This window comes from Dipodomys merriami, unplaced genomic scaffold, assembly GCF_024711535.1.
Source record: "Dipodomys merriami isolate MVZ:Mamm:240054 unplaced genomic scaffold, mDipMer1.0.p SCAF_6, whole genome shotgun sequence".
NCBI classification, from domain to species: domain Eukaryota; kingdom Metazoa; phylum Chordata; class Mammalia; order Rodentia; family Heteromyidae; genus Dipodomys; species Dipodomys merriami.
In genome coordinates, this window is record NW_027206179.1 from 62,342,043 (window position 1) to 62,366,366 (window position 24,324).

Consider the following 24,324-nt stretch of genomic DNA (forward strand, 5'->3'; position numbering starts at 1 on the left):
CATCTCCTGTGACTCCTTCTACATATACCTAGGTACCTTCCTTCATTTGGAGCACAATGGCTTCAGAGATCTTCAAACCTAGGTTTAGCTGCAGTTTAATATTATGAACATTTACTATACAAAGTATAATATATAACTAGTGGTTTATTTGTCTGCCTGCCATCTATAATTTAGATCTTAAATGTACCCCAAAGGCCGCTGGGTTGGAGAACCAATCACAGGAGGTCTTCAGGTCATTGGGGAGTTTGGACCACCAGTCCCTTCCTCTTCTTCCCTGACCATGAGTTGCTTACTTTCACCATGATGGTTTGTTCATCACAGGCAGTTATGGGTTTAAGCACAGACTGGAACCTCTCCCAAGACTGTGGGGCCAAATGAACCTTTACTCTTTGTAAGTTATTATCTCAGGTATTTGTGGTAGTGACAGTAAGTTGACTAATATATGCCCCCAAGTTCCCCGGGAGCCTTTCTTAAGATAGAAACTTGTGTATATTGCTGTGCCCCAGAGCACCTGGCACATGAAATTTGCTCAATGTCTGTTGAATGAATAGAGATGATGAAAAGTTACTAGAAGAATGAACATCTCAGAGATGATGAGAGCACAGGTATGTGTCAGGACAGTCTGGCTGGAGTGGGGTAGGGCTGGGGGGTTGAGACTGAAGCATGCACTGAGAATGGCCAATACTAGTCAGTGTTTAAAGCAAGAGCAATAGCTAGCCAGAGAAGACTTCTTCTCCAACAAAGAAGTAGTAAGGAGCTAAACCAAATAACTGGGCTACTGTAGGAGGGGAAAGGAAAAGCCAGGTAAAAGACGTATTGAGGAGGAATTGGTAATTTTCTAGAGATGAAGTACAAATGGAGTCATTAACTATGAAGTGAATGAGGGCCTGAGGGGTAAGTTTATGGACAGAGAAGAGACTGTTTTATAATAAATCTGTTCTCTAAACAATTCAGTTCTTTAGAAACCTATTTTCCATTTATAAAAATAGTATGCTTCTATTCTAGAGAATACAAGCACAAGAGTACAAAGAGAATTGAAATGACATCATCTGGCCATCTAGAGACAACTGTTCCCAAAATATTCCTGATTTCCATTTAGTTTTCTTTCAGTGCATACACACATATTTAGTAACATCACTATATTTCTGTGTACCAACAGTATATCTGTTGTACAACCATATATAGTCATATATGAATCACATACATTCATACACCAATCCTACACAATGTCACATTATTCTATTGTGCACAAATGACACTGAGTACATTCTAATGAACATTTTTACATTCGATAAACATTGAATTTATTTTAATAAATACTGTTCTTAAAACTCCTAATTTTTAGCATCAGCATTAATGAGTTATAATTTAACATCTGTTGTGCTGGGGGATCTTTGATTTGTCCTAACTACAAACAAATCTGCAGTGAACATCCTACCTCTAAATTTGTGTTAATTTTTCCAATTATTTTCTAGGAACAGGCTCTTAAAACTGCAATTGCTTATGGTTTTACACATTATTTTTGATACTTTTTATTGTAAAAATACTGTACATAGGTGTTACAGTTACATGAGCAAAGAAATGAGTACATTTCCTATCAAGCATTGTTGCCTCCTCCTTTGTTTTTCCCCCACCATCCCTTCCCTCCCACCTCTACAACTACACTCCCCCACTTCTCCACCTAAATTGTAAGTTCTTTTTTCAACATAATGTCTTGTACATCTCATTGTTACAATGGGTCAACCTATATCCCTATTTAAGCATTTTGTTTTTTCCCTTCCCCTCCCCAAATTAGAGAAGTGTATATACAAGATGCAGGGCACCGACAACAAATACAGTGAAAACAGGCTTTATACACTGGGGGAGGAACATACAAAGCAACAAAAAAATCACATGGTACATTATAAATACGTCAGAAACAATAGCAAGAAAAAAAACACTTGTGTCCCTATCTTGGGGTTCATTATGCATTATTCTTATATACTAAAGCTCTAAGTGCTTGTTAGTCAATAACTTTTCACATTGATAATCCATTTACATTTCTTCTCTCTGAAGAAAAATCATGTCTCGTTCATTATTTCATTGGGATGGTAAAGGCTTTTAAATGATTTGAAAGACTTAATTGCTTTGTATCATTTTTGCAAGTAGGTTCAATTTTCCTTTATTCTTTCCTTCTTTCCTACCTTTTTTCCTTCCTTCTGTCTTTCTTTCTTTCCTCCCTCCCTCCTCCTTTCCTTTTTTTTTCTCTTTCCTTTTTCTTTTTGAGATGGACTCTCCTGTGTAATCCACTGGCCTATAGAGCCCATTGTGTAGCCCCGGCTGGCCCTGAACTCACAATCCTCCCGCCTCAGCCTCTCAAATGCTTACAGTACAACATACACCTAGCTACAAATACCTTTTTTTTTCTGCTTTACATTTTTATCATAGTTTTGAACTACATTGAATGTTGTCAACTTCATTCATTAATTTCCCCTTTTGCAATCTTGTTCATTGATTTTTGCTTTGAAAGCCTTTTTTTAAACCAAGTTTTTGGTTTCTATCAATCTTCTTGATTTTGTTTTCTGCTTCAACTTTTTAAATCAATCTTCAATTCACTTTGGTTCATGATGTGACTTAAGGCTCTCAGAGCAGTGGGAAGAATCTACCTGTAAAGTAGCAATTTGCAAGGCACTGGACTACATTCATTTTTATAACACCGGTGTGGATAAACTGGGCCGAATATTGAGAGATAATATAGGTTCTTGTTTGCTTTCTCTGTCTTGGCCAGATAACTACAGCACATGCTGGCATGTGACAGAAAACTGAAACTTGTGCTTTCCTACCAGAGCAAATCTCTAGAGGATAAACTAGTAAATGTGCCATGTCTTTTTCCCTTTCTATTGAAATCTGGTGACTTTGAATACCAGACATTCACTTAGCTAAGGAGCCTGGGAAGGCCTGAAGATGCTGGCTTGGGAAAGGGGGCACGGGGAGGGGGGGGTGCTGCCTTGAGACTCTATATCCTATTACATATGGGATTCACTTCTACCTCACTTTACCCTGAGAGGAAGAGAAGAATTCAACTCCAAAGACATTTCAGCACACAGGGAAGATGAAGAAATAAAATCATTATCGTCATCATAAAGATAAAACCATCAATAAAGATGAAAAGCATGTCCCCAGTGGCTGGGGCAAATTGTATTTTCAGTGGATTTTTAGAAGTGAACAGTGAGGGGCTGGGAAGGTAGCTCAGCGGTAGAGTGCATGCCTTGCAAGCATGAGGCCCTGGGTTCGATTCCTCAGCACCACATAAACAGAAAAAGCCGGAAGTGGTGCTGTGGCTCCAATGAAGCTCTTACATAGTTACTTCATGATCAGGGGACCTTCAACCTCTATAGCACATTCATTTTCCTAGCATCTAGCAAATCCAGCTAGATTTGCATCTAGCAAATCTAGTACATATGCTACATATGTTTTTCTTATGTCTAATTCTGTTTTTGTTGTTGTTATTCATTGTGGGGCTTGAACTCAGGGCGAGGGTGCTGTTCCTGAGCTTTTTCACTCAAGGCTAGTGCTCTACCACTTGAGCTACAGCTCCACTTCCGGATTTTTAGTGATTAATTGGAGATAAGAGTCCCCTGAACTTTCTGCCAGGGCTGGCTTTGAACTACAATCCTCGGACCTCAGCCTTCTGAGTAGCTAGCATTACAGGTGTGAGCCACCAATAGCTGGCTTAACTAATACATTTTTATCATTGTAATCTTACTGGTTAGGAACAGGATGGGATGCATGAGAGAACCGGCTAAGTAATTTACCCAGATCTGGGTCTAAAAATTACCAACTCTGTCTTTCCTTTGCTACAGTGTACCCTCACACACTGCTAACCAATGGCTTGGGACAGCTTTAAAAGCACCAGAAGAGAGTATTAGAATCTTAGATGAGTCAGTCAACCTGCTTGGATTTTTAAATAATTTTTTTCAATTATGTTAAAATTTACATAAAGATTACTATTTTAGCTATTTTGAAGCATATAGTTCAGTGATTAAGTACAGTCCCATTGCTGTGCAATCACCAAGATTATAGATCCATGGAACTTCAAGTCAAAACTGTATGTTCATTAATAAAATCTTCCTCTTGCCCCTTCCCCCTCTTTCTCTCTCTCCCCTGGAAACTACCATGCTGCTGTCTTGGCTTCATGAGTTTCATTATTTTTACTTTATGTAAGTGGAATTGGACATTATTTACCCTTTTGTGATAAGTCTGTTTTACTTAGCACAATGCTTTAAATATTCATCTGTGTTGCTGGGAACCAGTGGTACATTATCTCTAATCCCAGCTACTTAAGAAGCTGAAATCTTGAGGATCAGGGACAGAAAACTCTGTGAGACTTCATTGACAAAATAATCAGCAGAAAGCTAGATTGGAAGCATAGCTCAGGTAGAAGAGGCCAGCTGGACCTTGAGAACCCTGTTGTCTGAGGTGCAATAGGGACCCAGAACAATCAGATGGGGTGGGATTTTTTGTTTGTTTTCATTTTAAAGGAAGGCAGAGAACAGGAACAATAACATGTGTTACCCATGAACCCTCCCAGGTGTGGGCTCTGTGGTGACACAGGCGTCAAGGGCTAGCACACAACTTGAAATATCCTCAAATGTATTTGTTTTTGTGAAAACAGGAGATCTTCCAGCTATCCTTAACAAAATCTACTATAGCATGTTAAATGAATGGGGGAGTCCTACATGAGTTATAGGAACAGAGGCCACTAACTGGTACCCTAACACTCTACCACTTGAGCCACCAGGTCCACTTCCAGCTTTTGGCTGGTTAAATGGAGGTAAGAATCTCATGGAGTTTCTTGCCTGGACTGGCTTTGAACTGCAATCCTCAGATCTCAACTTCCTGAGTAGCTGAAATATCAGGCCACTGGCACCCAACTCAATATGAACTTCAGAAAGTTCAAATTAGTTGCTGTCATTAACAAGCCAAGAAATTTCAGCTAGGCACGGTGGCTAATGCTTGTAATAATAGGGATTCAGGAGGCTGAGGCCAGTCCAGGCAAAAAGTTCATGAGATACCATTTCAACACAAAAAGCTGGGCATGATGGGGCATACCTGTCATTCCCTTGATAAAGGAAGCATAAATAGGAGGATTGTGGTCCAGGGTGTCCAGGACACAAATCTGAGACCCTAATAAAAAATAACTAGAGTGAAAAGGACTGGAGCCATGGCTTAAGTGGTAGAGCACCTGCCTATCAAGGTCAAGGCCCTATATTCAGAACATCAGTACTGCTGGAAAGAAAGAAGGAAAGAAAGAGAGAGAGAAAGGGAAGTAAAGGGAAGAGGAAAGGAGGGGAGCGGAGGGGAAAAGGAAAGAAAGAATGTCCCATAGGACTCTTAATTTCTAGGGTCATTGGAAAAATCAGAAAATCTGGCAGCTTTGGACCCAGGCAGTGACCCCAATAGGTTTTATTCTCTTGCCTGCTCTATTCCATTGGTGTCTGTCTAAAGCTATGGAATCCAATATGGTATCCACCAGTTACTCATGGCTACTGAACAGAGAAACATAGCAGTATGAACTGAGATATCTGCTGAATGTGTAAAGTACACACCAGATCTCAAAGACTTGGGGGAAAAATCCCACTAATAATTTTTAATATTGATTACACACTGAAATGATAATTTTTTACACATACAGTATTACAAAAAGGTACTAATATATGATGGCTTTTATATGATTACTGAAAAATTTTTAATTGCATACACGGTCATGTTTTATTTCTTTGGAGCAATGTTATCTGAAAGTTTCTCCCATAAGAAATTATCATGTGAATTTTGGCCTAATTTCTTATAATGTACAACCACACATCTCATAAATTAATCAAGAAAATAATCCCAAGGGGAAACTGATCATATAAATTAGAGCTCACATAAAAAAATCTGACATCATTAGGTCTTACGTCATTTAAATTCCATTTATTTGTCTCTTATGGATTGATTAAACTATAACACCTATACCTTGCCCTAACCCCTCATTTCTTCCCCCATATTTAAGTTATAACTCAAGTTTCCAGATTTGTTTATGTCACATGTTGCACTTTAAAGTGAAATCTAATCTATTTACATAGAACCTTTTTTTACAGTTCTTTTTAAAATATTATTTTATTGTAAAGATGCTGTACAGAGAGGGTACAGTTACATGAGTACAGTAATGAGTACATTTCTTGTTGAACATTGTTACTCTTTCCTTTGTTTTTCTCCTACTATCCCTTCGTTACCCAACTCCTCCCCCAACCCCTGAAGTTGTAAAGTTCATTTCCAACATAGTGGCTTGTGAGTATCATTGTTGCTATTCTATTCACTAAAGACTTAAACACTGCCAGCAGAGTTAGTATTTCACAGTGGCCATTATTCTAGGACTTCAAACTTCACTAAATAAAGGATAATTGAAATTAATTTCCAGTAGGTGTGGTACAAGACTCTTAGCAAAGAATAATGAGGTCTTGCATGCATGCGTGTGTGTGGGTGTGTGTATGTGCGGGAGAGAGAAAGAGAGAGAGAGAGAGAGAGAGAGAGAGAGAGAGAGAGAGAGAGAGAGAGAGAGAGAGAGAGAGAGAGAGAGAGAGAGAACAGAGAGGCAGAGATACAACCATAGAAATTATTACTACTTCCTTAAGAAACGGAATATGTTAAGATCAGTTGAGATTCTAATTTTTCTCTATGTAGAACTCATAAATGTATATATAATTGGAAACATGCTTCCAAATGACACTCACTTAAACCACAAAGGAAACAAAGGTGTGGGAGAATGAGGTGCTCAGTTGAGAAACGGCCAAAATAAAAATACAATCTTGTGGAGCACATGGGCAGCAAAGATGGCGCTGGGAGGGGGTTGAGTGGGCAGAGCCTAATTTACTGAAGAGCACATGGCCAGCCAAGATGGCTCTGGGAGAGAGTAGAGTGGGCAGACCCCAATTGATCTTCTGATCAGTACCTAACCAGCCTGTGAAGGCTCAGGTGAATGATAGGGTGTGACCTTGGCAGTGATTGGTTCCTCTTCCTCCCTTACCATACCACCCACCCTTTTTGTCTTTAAAAGGGGCTGCTCTCTGTTAATAAACGAGTTTTTCTACCTGCTGGATTTGGCTCCCCGCTGTGTCTGATTGTCTCCTGGGCTGAGGGAGGCTAGGAAACGGGCAAGCGCCGCACTTACCTTTCCTCGGACCCCGTCCGTCTTTTGTGGGACGGACGAAGACCCAACACAATCTGAAGCAAAACCATGTCTTGGCCAGGACTTTGGTTGGCCCATCTCATTTACCTGATGATTGTATAATTTCTCATGCTGTTTTATTCATTTAACTAGGAGAGAAATTCCTGAAAGTGCATCTAGCCTCCCCAAGATAAGACAAACTATGAAGTTTGTATTTTTTTTAAATACCCCTCCTGCTCTGGCTCTCCTGTTTCCTTTTCTTCCAATTTGACCTGCTATTATATATATTTTTTTCTACTATGCTCCAGATAACCTGAAGCCACAGGTTCTAGATCCACAAATTATTCTATAAAAGATCACTCTATGTATTTGATTGGTACTTCCTTCCTTCTTCCTTCCCTTGCTTCCTCATTCCTCCTTCCCTCTCATCTCTCCCTGCTCAGATTTTTATTATTTTTAATTACTTGTACAAAGGAGTTGTCATTCAACACCATCCCCTTCCTTATCATTTTCTGGCCACCTCTCAATAGCACCAAGCTAAGGACCACGCTTTTAATATTTAAGCCTTTAAAGTACAGCCAAGATCTAAACTATAAAGCAGGACATGAAACAATGCACTTAATGCAATGGATCAGGACAAATGAAATGATGGCATAGGGCTACCTAGATCTACCACTGTTGGCACAAGTCTCTCTAACCAGTAGTGTGAGGAAAAACATAACCCATTGGCTTATAATAGGCCTGGAGGTTTTTGTCATGACAAATTTCTATTCTTCCAAGATAAAAATGTGAAATGAAAATGGCAAGGTCAGACCCAGTGTAGTGGCTCACACCTGTAATTTCACCCGCTCAGGAGGTGGAAATGGAGAGGATCAAGCTGGTAACCGTGGTAGTGGACAGCTGTGATCAAAGCTAAGCAGAGGCTGTGTATAGTAGAATCATTGTCTGTGCCAGTCAAGCAAAATACAAATTTTTAAAAAAGGTTTGAAGGAATGGCTCAAGTGGCACATTGTCTGCCTAGCAAGTATAAGGCCTTAGGTTCAAACTCTAGTGCTACCACACATACACACACACACACACACACACACACACACACACAGAGTATAGTATACATGGGTATAGGTGCAAATAAGCTATCTCTTGAGCTATTTTTCCTAAACAATAAATGCTACAGTCTCATTATACCAATGTAGCTGCTGTCCATGCTTAACTCCATTCACTGACATTTCAGTGGGACTCTCAGAATTTAGGGTGTCACAAAGATGCAAGAAAGACTTTAAGGAAATCCCAATGACCATAACAGTTGTGTTGAAAAGCAAGAGGTAATCTTGCTTGTGATGTAATCTCTGTCTTGTGATGACACAAGAGCCATGCGTGACCACCTGGTATAGTTCAGTACTAACTGTGTTTATGTCACACTAATAGGAGAAAAGAAGGGGGTGGAGTTGAAGAACCTAAGGGCCCAATGAAGCCAGAACTGAGACAGAAATTTTACATTCTGTTATGAACTCAACCATCAGAAATGCCAACTCTTTCCTGGACCGTAAAGCAGGTATCACAAACTCAGGGGGTCTTTGCTCTTGCTTTTAAAAAAAGTACACATATCCATAGCTTCTTTCCTGACACTCAAAATAGTCTAAGGGTTTGCCTCCTTGAAATTCAATGAAATTTTTATTGATCCTAGCATCAGCTCGCAGTGCAGGAAAATGTTCCATCTCTGCCAACAGCTGTGAAGATGTGGCCCTTGTGACATCTTCCCTATAAATCTGTCTGATGGTGAATAGTGACTCTATCTAGCGAAATGGTTCAGGATCATACAAACTAAATGAAGGGGATATGTATGAGTCTCAAGAGAATAAGTTGCTAGGATATGAATATTTCAGATGCAGACACAGAGTCTCTGCCTGTCTAGGAAGTCTGTGCAAGAGAACTGTTCTGGTGCCCAAAGGAGGCTGGTAAGTATAGTAAACAAACAAACAAACATTGCTTGCAATGAGCCCATGCTGTTGCTTGGGGAATATCTGTTGAATGAAAGAAGGAAAACTCCAGCCAGGCGCTGGTGGCATATGCCTGCAATCCTGGCTACTTCAGGAGGCTGAGATCTGAGGATTACAGTTCGATGCCAGCCTATGCAGGAAAGTCTGTGAGATTCTTATTTCCAATAAATTTCTCAGAAAAAGCTGGAAGTGGTGCTGTGGTTCAAGGACCAGCAAAGAAAGGAGGAAAGAAAGGAAGGAAGGAAGGAAGGAAGGAAGGAAGGAAGGAAGGAAGGAAGGAAGGAAGGAAGGAAGGAAGGAAGGAAGGAAGGAAGGGAAGGGAAGGGAAGAAGGAAGGAAGGAAAAGGAAAATAATAAAAACTCTAGGGACTTATGAAGCAGTATGGTACTAATGGAGTTAGTAGAAGAATAGCCTATCAGAGAATTGGGGCCTATAGAATATGTAGATAGCAGGATAAGCTGCTAAACCAAAACCTGCCTGACAATAAAATAGGGCCATGGAAGTAAAAAGGACAAAAGAGGAAATAAGAAGGTGACACTAAATCTTTGGTGTCATGACCTTACAAGATAAACAAAGGAGACCCACCAATCAGAAAGGCATCTCTGGGACTCTATCTCTCCCTACTGAACCCACGCTCTGTATCTCTCCCTTCCCCACCCCTGTGATGGAACAATGTGGCTTACATGGTCTAAAGTGTTGTCTTTCCATAGCACGTTTGTGCCATGTGTTCTCTTTCTCTGTCATATCTCTTTTCTAATAAAGTTTTCTATCATCTCTATCTAATGATTGCATCTGGCCTGAATTTTCTCTTGCCATATGCAAGCACTGAGGTTGTTTAGCTGTCTTAAACCTTCTGGTAACATATTTGGTGTACTGGCCAGGAAGTTAGGGATTATGAATGTCTTTTGACTTGGACACAGTACTCAAACAGGCACCAAGCCTTGAATGCACATTCTCAGGCCACTTCCTCGGATACACAACCTTGGCCAGTCATTCAAAGCCTAAGCCCCACCTTTCTCACTGGTGAAATGTATGCATGGACTACCTCCAATATACTTGAAGTCAGTCAGATTACACATATGTGGTACATGGCTCTTAGAGGCATAGATTACATCACTCCCTCAAGAAAGACTTCTTGTCCATGCTATTTATTTTTTCTATTATACAATTTTTAAAGTTGAGGATTTTAAGATCTCATTCAAACCATCATCAGCTCCAAACTGTGCATGAATTAAGACTGTATTGATGATTGGAGCAATCGAAAGGCTAATTACATTATCTCTGTTCCTGACTACTTTCCTTCTAATATATTTACGATCATATTTGAAGGTATACTGAGAAATAACCCACGGTATCCAAGCCAGGTACGTGCATTTGCCTATCTATAATTTGGAAGCAATTCTAGAGTCTTGGGGAAGAAGTTATAGATTCAGAACCAGTGAGAAATGGCCAATGATAAATCCCATGCAGAAGAATGGCGGTTATCTCACACCTCCTGCTTTCACCTGGTCATAGAGCTGGTGCTCTTCCTCATCATAGTAAACCCTTCACAATGATTTGAAAGCTCCAGATGTGAGCCTGAGCACTTCAAATTTGACACATAAGCTTCTAGAGAAATTACATTTCAGAGCTAGAAGTGTTAGAAATGCTAACAAACTTAGAAATGCTAATCTCAAAATAGAAGAAGAGTTTGGTCTGGAGATAAGTCTCTACCCCTCAACCCCCACCCCCAATATGGCCTGAGAACAATTCATTTCATAAAACTGAAATAATAATTCCAAAAATCATTCACTTAGCAACCTTCCTATTGCTTTATGTTTCATAGGAAATCCATTAAAGAAAACATAAAAATGTGTTTTAAGCTGAAGCATTACCTATCCAGTACTAGCTCTCTTCACTACAGTATGGGAGTCTGGGATATTTACAACTATATGCCACCTCTGTGTTGTGCAGAAATGCATTTGAAAAGAAAGGAAACAATCTGAGAAATTTCCAGCCATCTGGGATATATTTTAAAATATTAATATACACACACAGCTTTGTGTGAATACACACATTGACATACACATAAACTGCATATTCTCATACTTTCTTCTTATTTCTGAAAATACTATTAACACACGCATTATGATCTAGATGTATTGATCCTCTAGACAGTCATAAAGAATCCTTTCAAAATAGACTCCTATTGAAATATTGTACATACACATGATGAGATCTCACAGGCTGGGGGCATTAAGTTTCAGGGTTAGCTATCACATGAGAATCCCAGATTCCTCTCCACTCTGGTCCACACACAGGTAATGGGTAATGCTAGTGCTCTTTATCTAACTGAGCTTCAAGTTTCCCCTGCATCTCAGTTCCATTTGTTATTCAATCTGCAGTCAATTAAACTACACCTAAGCGAAAGGCATGGGTATATTTGGAAATATTCAGCTATCAATCATGGTCATCATTTGACACATTACATTTTGCAAACCAGGTCTTAATCATTTTATTTAGCACAGCTAAAAGATCTCAATGTAAATAAATTATCAAACTAAATTTGGATGTTCCTTACATGAAATAAACCAAATAGTACTTAAAAGCATGGAAGAAAAACATTTACCAAAACAGGAAAAAAATCCCTTAAAAATAAATGGCTACAAATGTATCTCAGATGCTTCAGAGGTAATTAACCACATAACTTGTCACCTTAAAAAAAGTGGTATTTCTGGACATTTCACTTGAAGCTCAGATATTTCTTTAATCTTTCAGCAACCAATCAAGAGGTAGGCCTTTGCTTCAGAAACAACTGAAAGCTATATAAAAATAGCATTGATTCTCAAAATAGGATTTTTCCATTTGATTGGCAACAAAAGGTTCCTGTAGATTTGCCTGTACTGCCTAGGGAAAAATGAGTCTATCTCAAGAGTTAAAATTTCAACTGAGCCTTCACTCTGCCAACACAGTGAATATTTTTAGCATTACAAAAGAGAAATATTTTAAACTCACAGAGTTTATTTGTGGAATAAGAAAGGAAAAAAGAGTTGTGAGCCTGTGTGGTTCATGCCTGTAATTCTATCTACTCAGGAGACTGAGATCTGAGGATCATGGTTCAAAGCCAGCCCAGGCAGGAAAGTCCATGAGAGTCATATGTCCAACTACCATCAAAAAGCCAGAAGTAGAGCTATAGCTGAAGTGGTAGGGTACTAGCCATAGTGAAAAAACAAAGTGACAGTGCCCAGGCCCTGAGTTCAAGTGAGCTCAAGTCCTAGTACTCATTCTCTCTTGCTCTCGCTCTGATGTTTTTTCTCTGTCTCTATCTCTGTCTCTCTCTCTCTCTCTCTCTCTCTCACACACACACACACACATGCACACGCACACACACATGCACACACACACACGCACATACACACACACACACACACACACACACACATGAACGAGAGAGAGATGTGCGGGGACAAGGGAGGGTGGGGGGAAGAAAGCTTTAGGCCTCATTTAAACTCCAAGGGGAGGACATATCATTTGTTTATCATTTAATATATCTCAAATTCTGTTCATGGGCTAGAAATATGGCTTAGTGGTAGAGTGCTTGCCTAGTATGCATGAAGCCCTGAGTTTGATTCCTCAGTACCACATAAACAGAAAAAGCCAGAAGTGGCTCAAGTGGTAGAGAACTAGCCTTGAGCAAAAGAAACTCAGGGACAATACCCAGGCTCTGTGTTCAAGCCCCAGGACTGACAAAAAAAAAATTCTATTCATGAGAGCAACCTAGGCCAAGAATCTCAAAACAAAACCAACAGTTCTATATATAGCATTCAACCTGAAGGCTAACAAATGCTGTACAATTTGAGCACCCTGATATATCTTAGACAATACTGAACAACGAAATGTAGCAGCAAGAAATACTTTATTACCTTTCATGTCCTCAATTAGGCACGTCACTTTCTCAGAGAAATTTTGCCATGAAAACTTCCTCTGATTTCAACAGCTGGACTAGCCATTTGGCTGACACATTTTTCCCCCTCCCCTATGATACATTCTTTAATAATCATCACTTTCTTCTCTGGTGGTTTTGTAAATGTTTTTAATTAATTGTTTTTCTTTAACTTACCTTTTTAATTTCCAATGTCAGTAACTGGATTTAAGAAAAATAATATCAATTGCTCCTGTTATACCTTTATCTTCATCACACAATAGGAAGAAGTTTGTAGGATAGACTTTGCATCTCCTGAGTCTTTTGACTGGAACTTTTTCCAGTAGCGCTGCCTGTCCACTGTTCTTCAATGGCAGGTTACTTAGAACCTTAACCACATTAGAATGCTCATATTTCAGATTCCAAAGGAATCCAATAGTCTACAGATCAAATGGAGTATTTGATTTTTAGATCAAAGTGAATAGTATATTCATTTTGCTGGGATTCACCTGAGGGGGGGTGGTTGGAATCAAGGTAAACAAGCAAGCTTACAAAATATCTTACCTGGCATGCAGACGGAGCATCCGTTTCAAAAACTTCTTGGGCAACTCCAGGTTGTAGGATGGCAGTGAACACTGAAAGATGTCCTGGGCCCTCTGATTTCACTTGCAAGTTTAGTGTAGACATAGCCTTAGAGACTTTGCTTTTTCTTCTTATGCTCTGTTTTGTTTTGGTTTGGTTCTTTAGAATAGATTCCACAGTTGGTCCAGCCCCTGAGTTCTTGACTGGTTACCTGCACTTAATCATCCACCATTACGTTTGCAGGGCCCCAATCCTACAGTCCACCCCAGATCGCAACATCCTGAGGAATCTTGCCGCTGGCATCTCAGCAGCATGTTCTCTGAGGCAGCTCATCAGCAATTCAAATGTAACCTGACCAGATTGGACTACTTAACAGGACTTTCCCTTGAGGCTCCTCATGGGACTTCCCTTTCTAGCATCTTCCTCTAACTTTTCTCATTGATTATTTTGCCCCTTTTCTGGCCAAAGAGCCTCAATCAAACCAGAGCTGTGCTGTTATGGAAAGCTCTGGAATGTCCTTATTGATAAGTTGTCATTCTCTGTATCCTCTAAAGAAGAGAGACTTTTCTGATACCTGAGGGTTGCATGTGCACCTCAGAGACACAAAGTCAGCATGATTCCCTGTTTAACTGGCCAGTGGAAATGGCATCTCCTTCTTTGGTCTGTGATGTGCATTGCTGTGTAATCACATTCTATTGGAGGGAGACTATTTGAGGCAACTTGTGCCTCATGTTTTACATTCGATAATTTATAAATAGAACTGATGCTAACAAGCAACATTCTACTACTCTTGGTGAGTATATTCTGACACAGTGACAGCCCCAGAGAGGGTCGGTCCTAGCCCTCTAGAAGTCTCTGACAGGAACAATACGTCCAAATTCTGTGTCCTATCCATTTTGTTCCTGTTAGAGCCACTGCTGGATTTTTAAAAAGTGGACACAGCTTTTTAAAAAGGCAATTTGGTAATATTTGAGAAATTTCAAAAATGTCCTTTGACATGTCAATTCTGCTCTTAAAAACTACTCAAAAATGTGCACAGGTAAAAATACAGAGATGCTAACTATAATTTAGTGTACAATAATAGCAAAAGCATAGCAAAAGCCTAAATGTTTACTAATAGTAGTTAATTATGGTGCACCCATGGACGACAATAAAAAATCAAATACTTATAAATCTTTCATATCTTTCATTTAAAAAAAGAGACTCTGTGTGTGTGTGTGTGTGTGTGTGTGTGTGTGTGTGTGTGTGGTGTTGTAGTAGTAGTAGTAGTAGTAGTAGTAGTGGTCGTCGTCATCATTGTCGTAGTCCTGGGGCTTGAACTCTGGGCCTAGACACAGTCTCTGAGCTTTTTTGATCAAGGCTTGTGAACTACCACTTGAGCCACAGCTTCACTTTGGCATTTTTATGGTTAAATGGAGTTAAGTGTCTCCATAGTTCATTGCCTATCCAGGCTGGCTTTGAACTATGATCCTCAGATCTCAAGCTTCCTGAGGAGCTAAGATTAGACCCATGAGCCACCGACACCTAACTAGAAAAAAGACTTAAGATAAATGACTAAAACTGTTGTACTAAAGGCTCCAGTTTATTTTTTCCAAAATCATGCATGCTTGTGCACACAAATGTGTGTCTAAGGCCACTTGAACATGTAAGAATTATATCTGGAAAAATAAGAAAATGACAATTGTAACTGTTTCTTTGTTTGGTGATGCTGGGTGCTGAACCCAAGGCTTTAGCATGCCTAAGCAGGCGTTTGCACCAGAGCTACAATCCTGTAAAATGGATACTACCATTTTCGGCCCATTTTTGTAAAAACTGGAAAGAAGTCTTATGAAACTAATATGGAATTCCAAGAAAAAAACAAAGATTTTTTGTTTGTTACTTGTCTGTTTTGTGCCAGGCCTGGCATTCTATCACTTGAGCCATAGCTTCATTTCTAGCTTTTTGCTGTTTGGCGGTAAGAATCTCATGAACTTGCCTGTCCGAGATGGGTTCAAAACATGGTCTTCAGATCTCAGTCTTCTGAATAGCTCAATTTTGAGGGAAGGCTGCTCTCTCTTTTTATGAAACTGAGTAAGGACTGAGTTGGTAATGTGGGAAAGGTAAGTGAATCAGTAACTAAATGACAGAAACTAATAGCTTACTTCCTGAGTTACAAAACTACTCTGAACTTATCATGAGAACTGAGTTCACTATATTTTTCTACTCTTTATGTACTCTTTAAGTACTGAGGGACCTTAGAGTTCATTTATTTTCTTCCTTTTGTTTCATAAGCAAGGGTGCAGAAACACATTGGGTGCTTCCCTCATAAGCCCATAGGGCTAGACAAAAGCAGCCCTAAGCCTGGAGTCCAGGGACCCTGCGATATGGTCTAGTTTCTCCTACTGTCAAAACTGACCAGCTCAAAAGCTATGTATATATGACCATATAAGATGATGTTAAGCAAAATGAACCCCAAGATAGGGATACAAGTGGGGTTTTCTTTCTTGCTATTTTTTAACATATTTATAATGTACTATGTGATTTTTGTTTCTTTGTATGTTCTTCCCCCGGTATAACTCCTGTTTTCACTGTATTTGATTCCAGTGCCCTGCATCTTATATACACATTTTTCTAATTTGGGGAGGGGAAGGGAAATAACAAAATGCTGAAACAAGGATACAAGTTGACCCATTGTAACAATGAGATGTACAAAACACTGTTGAAAATGAACAGTGGAGTGTAGGGAGGGAAGGGATGGTAGGGGAAAAATCAAAGGAGGAGGTAACAATGTTCAATAGGAAATGTACTCATTACCTTACTCATGTAACTGGAACCCCTCTGTAAAGTATTCTTACAAAAATAAAAAATAAAAAAAACTGGGCAGCTGAACACAGGTGCTCACATCTATAATCCTAGCTACTCATAAAGCTGAGATCTAAAGATTGATGTTCAAAGCCAGCCTGGGCAGGAAAGTCCATAGACTCTATTTCCAATTAGCCACCAAAAAGCCAGAAGTGGAGTTGTGGCTCAAGTGGTAGTATATTAGTCTTAACAGTTATCACTGCCTGGAACAGTCCTCAGGCCTTGAGTTCAAGCCCCAATGCTGACATAAAAACAAAACAAAACAATGACTATCTGTGTTCTGGCAGCCAAGACATTCTCTATTTCTATTCCATACTTGAGTTGATCAAAGCCTTCATCTCTGAATCTTTTATTTTCTTAAAAAAATTTTTTTGTTTATTTTCAGATCTGACATCTTTTCCAGACTCATGGCAAAGATGGCTAGGTTTACCCAGAGGCTTGGTATGACTGGAATACGAGGTAATCCTTGCCTTATAGTTGATTCATAAACTTATATATGTACAGTGCTCTAAAAGTTCTTGTCATTGTTTACTTTTATTTGGCAGTATGGAGATTTGAACTCAAGACCTCATGCTTGTTAGGCAGGTACCCTACCAGAGAACTAGGTCTCTGGCCCTTTAGTTTGTGCTGGCTGTCTTTGAGATGGGATCTTGTTTTCTGTCAATTCTAGTACCATGATCCACATATTTCAGTCTTCCTATTGTAGCTGTTACAACAGCTTAAACTATCACCCAGCTTCTTCTATTGAGGTGGAATCTCTGCCTGGGCTGGTCTTGGAACCACAAACCTATCAACTTCAGCCTCTCACATAGCTAGGATGACAGGCATATGACACTGTACCCAGCAATGGGTGTGGAAGGGGGTTTTGAGAACTTTTTTTGTCTTGGCTGACTTTGGGTGACAAACTTCCCATTCTTAGCTTCTCAAGTGAGCCATAAGCCCCCAGTTCATTGTTATTTTTTTCTCTCTTTTTTAAAGTTTTGGTGCTAAGCCTAGGACTTCACTTCCAGCTTTGTGGAGTTTATTGGAGATAAGAATCTCATGGATTTTTCCTGTCTAGGATGGCTCTGAACCTGAATCCTCAGATCTCAGCCTCCTGAGTAGCTAGTATTATAAGTGTGAGCCACCAGTGCCTGAACATTGTTTTCTTTATACTTCATGCCACTTATCAGACCTCCTTAGATGTTTTTTTCATAATACACACATATTCTATCACCACACTTAAGGAATTGTCTCATATTGCTTTAACCCTATTTCATACACAGTAAACTGAGTTAATTCCATCATGGTAGTTCCTTAATTCCAAACTGAAATTTCTCTTCAGAGCATAATGAATGGAGCTCCTTATTCTTCTTCTTGAAGCTTTTCCCCTTTCCCCCTTCAACTTGATCACAACTGGACTAAGCAGAGCCCCTTAGCTAACTCCCTTCCTCTTTCCCAGATGGAACTGCAGAGTGTCTCTTGTACCTTGAACACCTAATGAATCAAGTTCCATTTTATTCGGTTTAATTTTTTCCTCTTTTGAATCCAATTAGCATTCTTATTTTCAGTTTCAACCTTACATTCATTTTTCACATGTAGAACATCTCTCATACCTGACTTGGAGCTCCCAAAGCTTCTCTTTCTATTCCATTGTTAGCCTTCTAGGGTTGTGTATGGATCATATTTGTGCTTTAGTGGTGATGTCGGTGGTAATTTGGATAGTTGGGGTAATTTTAGTAGGCGTTTGTTTACTTTTATTTCATTACTCTTTTTTAAATACTTTTTTATTGTAAAAATACTGTACAGTGAGGTTACAGTTACATGAGCAAGGTATTCATTACCCATTTATATAAGAAGAACATAATCTCAACAGGGTGTGCTGGCCTGTAATCCCAGCACTAAGGAGGTAGATGCAACAAGATCATGAATTTGAGGCCAGTCTGAGCTACAGAGTGAGAACCTGTCTCAAAAAATAAGAGCTAGGGATATAGTCCAGTGGTAGAACACTTGTCTAGCATGATCAAGGTTCTAGATTTGATCCCCAGAAAGGAGGGAAAGAAGAAAGGAAGGAAGAGAGGAAGGAAGGGGGGAAGGAAGGAAAGAAAGAAGGAAAACCAGAAGGGAAGCAGGGAAGGAAGAAAAGAAATTGATAAAAAAAAGTATGTGTCACTGTTAGTATTCAGTATTCATGGTTATAACATCTAAGCCATCCATCTAGGAATGGAAACAATGTGAATCAAGGTGTAGTGATGTTGTAACACTACCTCAGTTCAGCTGGAACCTTGAGTGAACAGGACTGGGCACACTGGCTCTCTGGGCTCCTTGGCCTACCCTCCCTCCATCATGGTGTGTAATACTGCCCCCACGTGCTGTGACCTACATCAGTCTTCAGTTACTAGGTGCTGGCTGCTACTTGTGGTAATGAATTAATAGGGGAGAGGGGGAAGGTGTCTCTAATAGTATCCTTACCTCGCCCAACACAACTGACCGTCCATTCCTCTGAGCCATCACAGAATTGTGTTTGTGATTCCACGTGTGTAGGCCCAATATGATTCCCCTGTCCCACCATGAGCCTCTCTAGTGATTGCTATTCAGGTTGCTACAGTTGAAGGTCAAAAGTAGTTAAGCAAGGAGACTTCTATCTACTTTTCTGAAAGAACTCTTTCAATCCTAATCATGCACAATTTCCATTTTGTAAGATCACCTTTGAGAGGAAACACACAGTGGGACAAATTACTAAGAAATCAGCATGTTCCAAGGCTTACACAATCACAGGTGCGTTAGATGACGAGTACTTAAAGCACTGCATAGGAGATGGTTTGGAAGGTATAGAAACAAAGTCTGGAAACTAGAGCAGAATTTCCCCTTTCTATATCCAGTAGTTAGGCCCGTGATTGGCATAGGTTCTGGGAATCACAACTGCCACCAAGGTCCTACATGACGAGCTTCAGCTCTCACAGGACTCCAGCCCTTTCACAACTCCACTAAGGCCAAGCCCTTAGACAAGAGTGACTGGCACAAGGAAAGAAAAGGCCAGGAATTAGACAGAGAAAAAATCCAAAGGAAATGTCAAAAAATTGGACTTCATGTCAGCTGTCGAAATAGCACTGAGCTAAGGAAGCTAGATTTTATTCCAATAGTCCATTACAATATATCCCGGGCCCAACTCCAAACTGTTCTATTCAACTGTGTAGGAATCTGTTTGGACCACTGCACTCCTTACATGGTGAATGTCTGCAGGATGCCTGAAGTTTTAATAAGCATGGCATTAAAGCAAAGACCTAGCAACTCATGTAATACACAGACACACAGACACACAGACACACAGACACACACAGACACACACACACAGACACATACACACAGACACAGACACACACACACAGACACACACACAGACACACACACACAGACACACACAGACACACACAGACACAGACACACAGACACACACACAGACACACACACAGACACACAGACACACACACACACACACACACACACACACACACACACACACACACACACACACTGCTATTTCCCATTTTGTGGATGAGAAAGCCGCCGGCATAGCAGTTGGGTGCCAGTGGCTCACATCGGTAATCCTTGCTACTCAGAAAGCTAAGATTTGAGGATTGTAGTTCAGAGTCAGCTCAGGCACAAAAGTCCACAAGATTCTTATCTCCAATAAGCCAGCAAAAAGCCAGAAGTGGAGCTGCGGCTCAAGAGATAGGTTACTGCACCGAAGCTACTTACATCTGGTGTACACATTCCTGTGTGCTGTCTTACATGTTTTAAGTAAAAATAATACTATTTTAATGAAAGGCAGGACAGGAATGTTCCATTGTACAAGAAACAGTTGTGAAGAAAACTGCTCAAATACTACAAGCAACAGGGTTTTCTAAGACACCTTGACATATATGGGATTATATTTTGGTCGGTCATGGGGGCTGAACTCTGGGCCTGGGCACTGTCCCTCAGCTCTTCAGCTCAAGGCTAGTGCTCTACCACTTGAGTCACAGCGCCACTTTTGGCTTTTTTTTCTGCTTATATGTTGCTGAGGAATCGAACCCAGGGCCTCATGCATGCGAGGCAATCACTCTACCACTCAGCCAACTTCCCAGCCCTCGAACTATATTTTGATGGCAGCTTTGATTATAGCTCAGGTATGTATTGCTTGAAAAAATAAACAACTACAGATTTACTCTATTCTTGCCTTTATATTTGATTTTCTTTCTTTTTATTATTGAGACTTTAAAGATGCTTAAATTCTTTTTAATATTTATTATTTAATATTAAATATTATTTGTATCATCCTTATGAGTTTGAATATTACTTTAACAAAACATAAGTATAGAATCTTTAAACTAATCGTATATCAAACACTTTATGCTTCCTGTCATAGTTCTTAGAGGTCAACATAAGCACATCCAGTTACTTTGTCTGAATGTAACAACTTTAAACCAATTCATTATTTCCCTGAAAGAACTCTCTCTATCTTCTAAGCACAAAGAATAACTATCCTATGTATCCTTATATCTAAAATGTAATTCAAAAATGCTAGCAATTCAAGAATTCAAAAAATGCTAGTCAAATAACTAATGGTTTTAACTTCTTTAGCTAAGAACCATGGGAAGAAACATATTCTGTGTCAGAACCCATCTCCACGTACTTACATGTGTATAAAAATGTGTTTGAAAATCATCTGACAAACCAACACATGATATCCTTTGATCGTTCTAATCTATTCTATTTAATTTTGCTAAAAATAGCTGCCTTTGATTCACTATATTGATTTCCCAGTGCACTGATGGGACAGTAATGCTTCGTGCTCTCTATATTTTCATGACTCAAAATCTCTAGAGTTTGTAAGTGTTTCCTCTTGGATCTTAGAAATAATAGGTTACTCAAAAAAAAAAAAAAAGCTGCCTGGATACAAAGGAAATCACACCATGACACACTGGAGCATCAAGCAGCCAAGAGAGGCACCAAGTCGGTGTGGCGTACATTTAGCCCATTTTCTAGGGATGATGGCCTCCTGATTAGTTACTTTGCAAATTACTCATTAAAACTTGGCTTTGCAAAGTGAATCCTTGGTCCAGTTACTGCTGCCAGATTTCCTGTTTACACGGAACCTCGGTGTGTTAGATTATTGTCCCCACTGAAAATCACTTAAGACAAGGAAAGAAAGGTGAATCTAAGAAGAAAAAAGATATCCCCAGCATCATTTAAAGGTACATACACTCTGGCAAAGAAATTGTGAACAGGAGATGACAGCATGTGAAACATGGACATTTTATAGCAAATGATCCAGAAGTTTTTACAAGGTCTGATTAGTCTGCACAAATAGTTCAGTTCAATGTTTATTTGGAGTACAGTATTCCAGGCAGAAAGGTTCCAGGAAGAATGCATTCTATATTTACAAACTAAGAGGCAGAGACAGAGTATTCTTTATTATTATTGCACATACACCTATACACACTTTTTTTTGCATTGCCCTATTGATGTCCTAAATCACATAGATGTGGAAGCCAACATTACAGGGTTAGGGATATAGTTAGTAGGGTACTCCTAGGCTGATAAGAGTACTTGTCTAGTGTGCCTGAGGTCCTAGTCTGATACCTAGCATCACCAAAAAATAAGCAAATAAAACCCAGTAGATAGGGCTGGGAAGGTGGCTCAGGTAGAGTGCTTGTCTTGCATGCATGAGGCCCTGGGTTCGATTCCTCAGCACCACATTAGCAGAAAATACAGGAAGTGGTGCTATGGCTCAAGTGGTAGAGCGCTAGCCTTGAGCTGAAGAGCTGAGGGACAGTGCCCTAGGCCCAGAGTTCAGGCCCCATGACTGACAAAAAACAAAACAAAACAAAACAAAACCCAGTAGAACCTTTTCCATTTGTCTGTATTTTATTCTTTTCTACTAAAATAAATCCTGGCTAAAACTTGAAAGAAAAAAATTAGCTACCACAGGCATATTTATGTACTTAATTCTAAAATTAACAAAAGCTACAATCCATAAGAAATTTCTCTAGAAAGAATGAGCTACCAATGAGTTAGTTTTTCCCTTCTTATTTCCTTCCTTCTTCCTTTTCCTCCTCCTTCCTCCTTCTACCCATGTGTCTGTATTCTCTCCCTTTCCTCCTCTTCTTCTCCCCATACCAATTCTGGGAGGATGGTATGACAAACTTTTTGTTTATCATGCCATTTTTAGTAAAGAGGTCATCAATCTACCACAGGCATATTTACGTACTTAATTTTATAATTGAGAAGCTACAATCAGTAAGAAATTTCTCTAGAAAGAATAAGCCACCAATGAGTTAGTTTTCCCCTTCTTTTTTCCTCCTTCTTCCTTCTACCCATGTGTCTGTATTCTCTCTCTTTTCTCCTCTTCTTCTCCCCACACCAATTCTGGGAGGATGGTGTGACAAACTTTTTATCAAGCCATTTTCAGTAAAGAGGTCACCAATCTATATGAAGCTTCTCAGCTTCTTGTAGGATCAAGTGCAGCTTCTTGGCTGATGCCAACCAGCTCTGTTTAAACTACCATAGACAGATCTAAGTACACAATTTAGGATATTTCAGCAAGATCTACCATCAGGTCATTTGCTATAGACACTAAACCACATTTCAGTACTAAGGTGCCAGGTTCTGGTGCTAGCATCCTATCACCATGTATATGGGGGGGGGGGGATCATCTCCAGAGAGTTATAAGGCTTGGCCTTCCTAGTGTCTGACAAAAGCAGCCTATTCAAATCCATGCTATGAACATGAAAACAACTTTAAACCTCTCACAACTGAATACTTAATTTTCTAGTGTCATTGTTTCTTACAGGCTCATCCTCTTTGTACAATGACCTTGAGTTTCTCCAGGGCTATCATCTCCTGCTTTCCATAGGCAGCAGCATACATCTGATGCACAGCCATACTAATTGATCACTGTGCCTCCCAGGTGTGTGCTAGCTGAGAAGTGTGAGCAAGTTCTAAGGGCAAAGCCTTGAGGTCCAAGGGAATGCTCATTCTTCTAGAATGACCTATTAACATACACGACTTTGATGCACCATGAAGTCTAAGAAAAGTGTTGTCAGTAATACTGTAACATCAACTCTAATCACCTAGCCACAATCCGCTGTGGAAAAGAATCTAACGAAGATTATCTGAGAAATTATAAGGCTATAGTTTGCTTTTTAGTGAACATGATGCCATTTTGGTAGTAGTTAATTTCTAAATACCTCAGGATCTAATGTTTGATCTAAACAAAAAACCAACTTGCTAGCATCCAAGGCCTTGCAATCCTCAAAACATAGGTCCACACACAAGAAATCACTGTCTTCCTTGCAGGTATCCATGATAGAAGTATTATGTGTCTCATGGATTCCAATAGAACACATGTCAATGTGTAAAAAACTCATTATATAAATGCTACATGAAAACCTTTCCTGTGCCTTATGTTCCAAAACATCGTTAACTAGTATAAAAGTCAAATATATCCTAAGTGGTAAACAACATGAATCATCTCATTTGATTTTTTCTAACATTCATATTTAAATAAATGTTCCTCATTGAGCAAGAAGATAAAAAACCAAATAAATATAGCACATGTGGGGGCGGAGAAAATGAGACCAGCATTTTTCCTGGCATCTGCATTTGAATATTATATTTCTAATTATATACAGCCCAGAGCAGGGTTGCTGTAGGCCGAACTGAACTGAGTGAGAGGAAATCACTTCCTGAGGAAAGCCAGTCAGACCATTTCCTCAAGTAACATTAGTCTTTCTTTTCATTTCCCTCTCAAGATATAACACATAATTCCAATGATTCAACTTTCCAGCTAATC

General features: G+C 39.6%; 1 protein-coding gene across 2 annotated transcripts in view; it reads right to left on the minus strand.

The window, feature by feature from the left end:
* Positions 1-24,324, minus strand: part of Fry (FRY microtubule binding protein) — a 493,758-nt gene that overhangs the window by 447,864 nt on the left and 21,570 nt on the right. Inside the window, exon 1 of one of the 2 annotated variants that reach the window (XM_070003006.1) lies at positions 13,650-13,684. The exons of the other annotated variant lie outside the window; for it this stretch is intronic. Within the exon in view, the coding sequence (XP_069859107.1) occupies positions 13,650-13,669 (20 nt within the window). The 5' untranslated portion in view covers positions 13,670-13,684. Of the gene's footprint in view, positions 1-13,649; positions 13,685-24,324 lie in introns of those variants that run through there. 2 annotated transcript variants of the gene reach the window in all.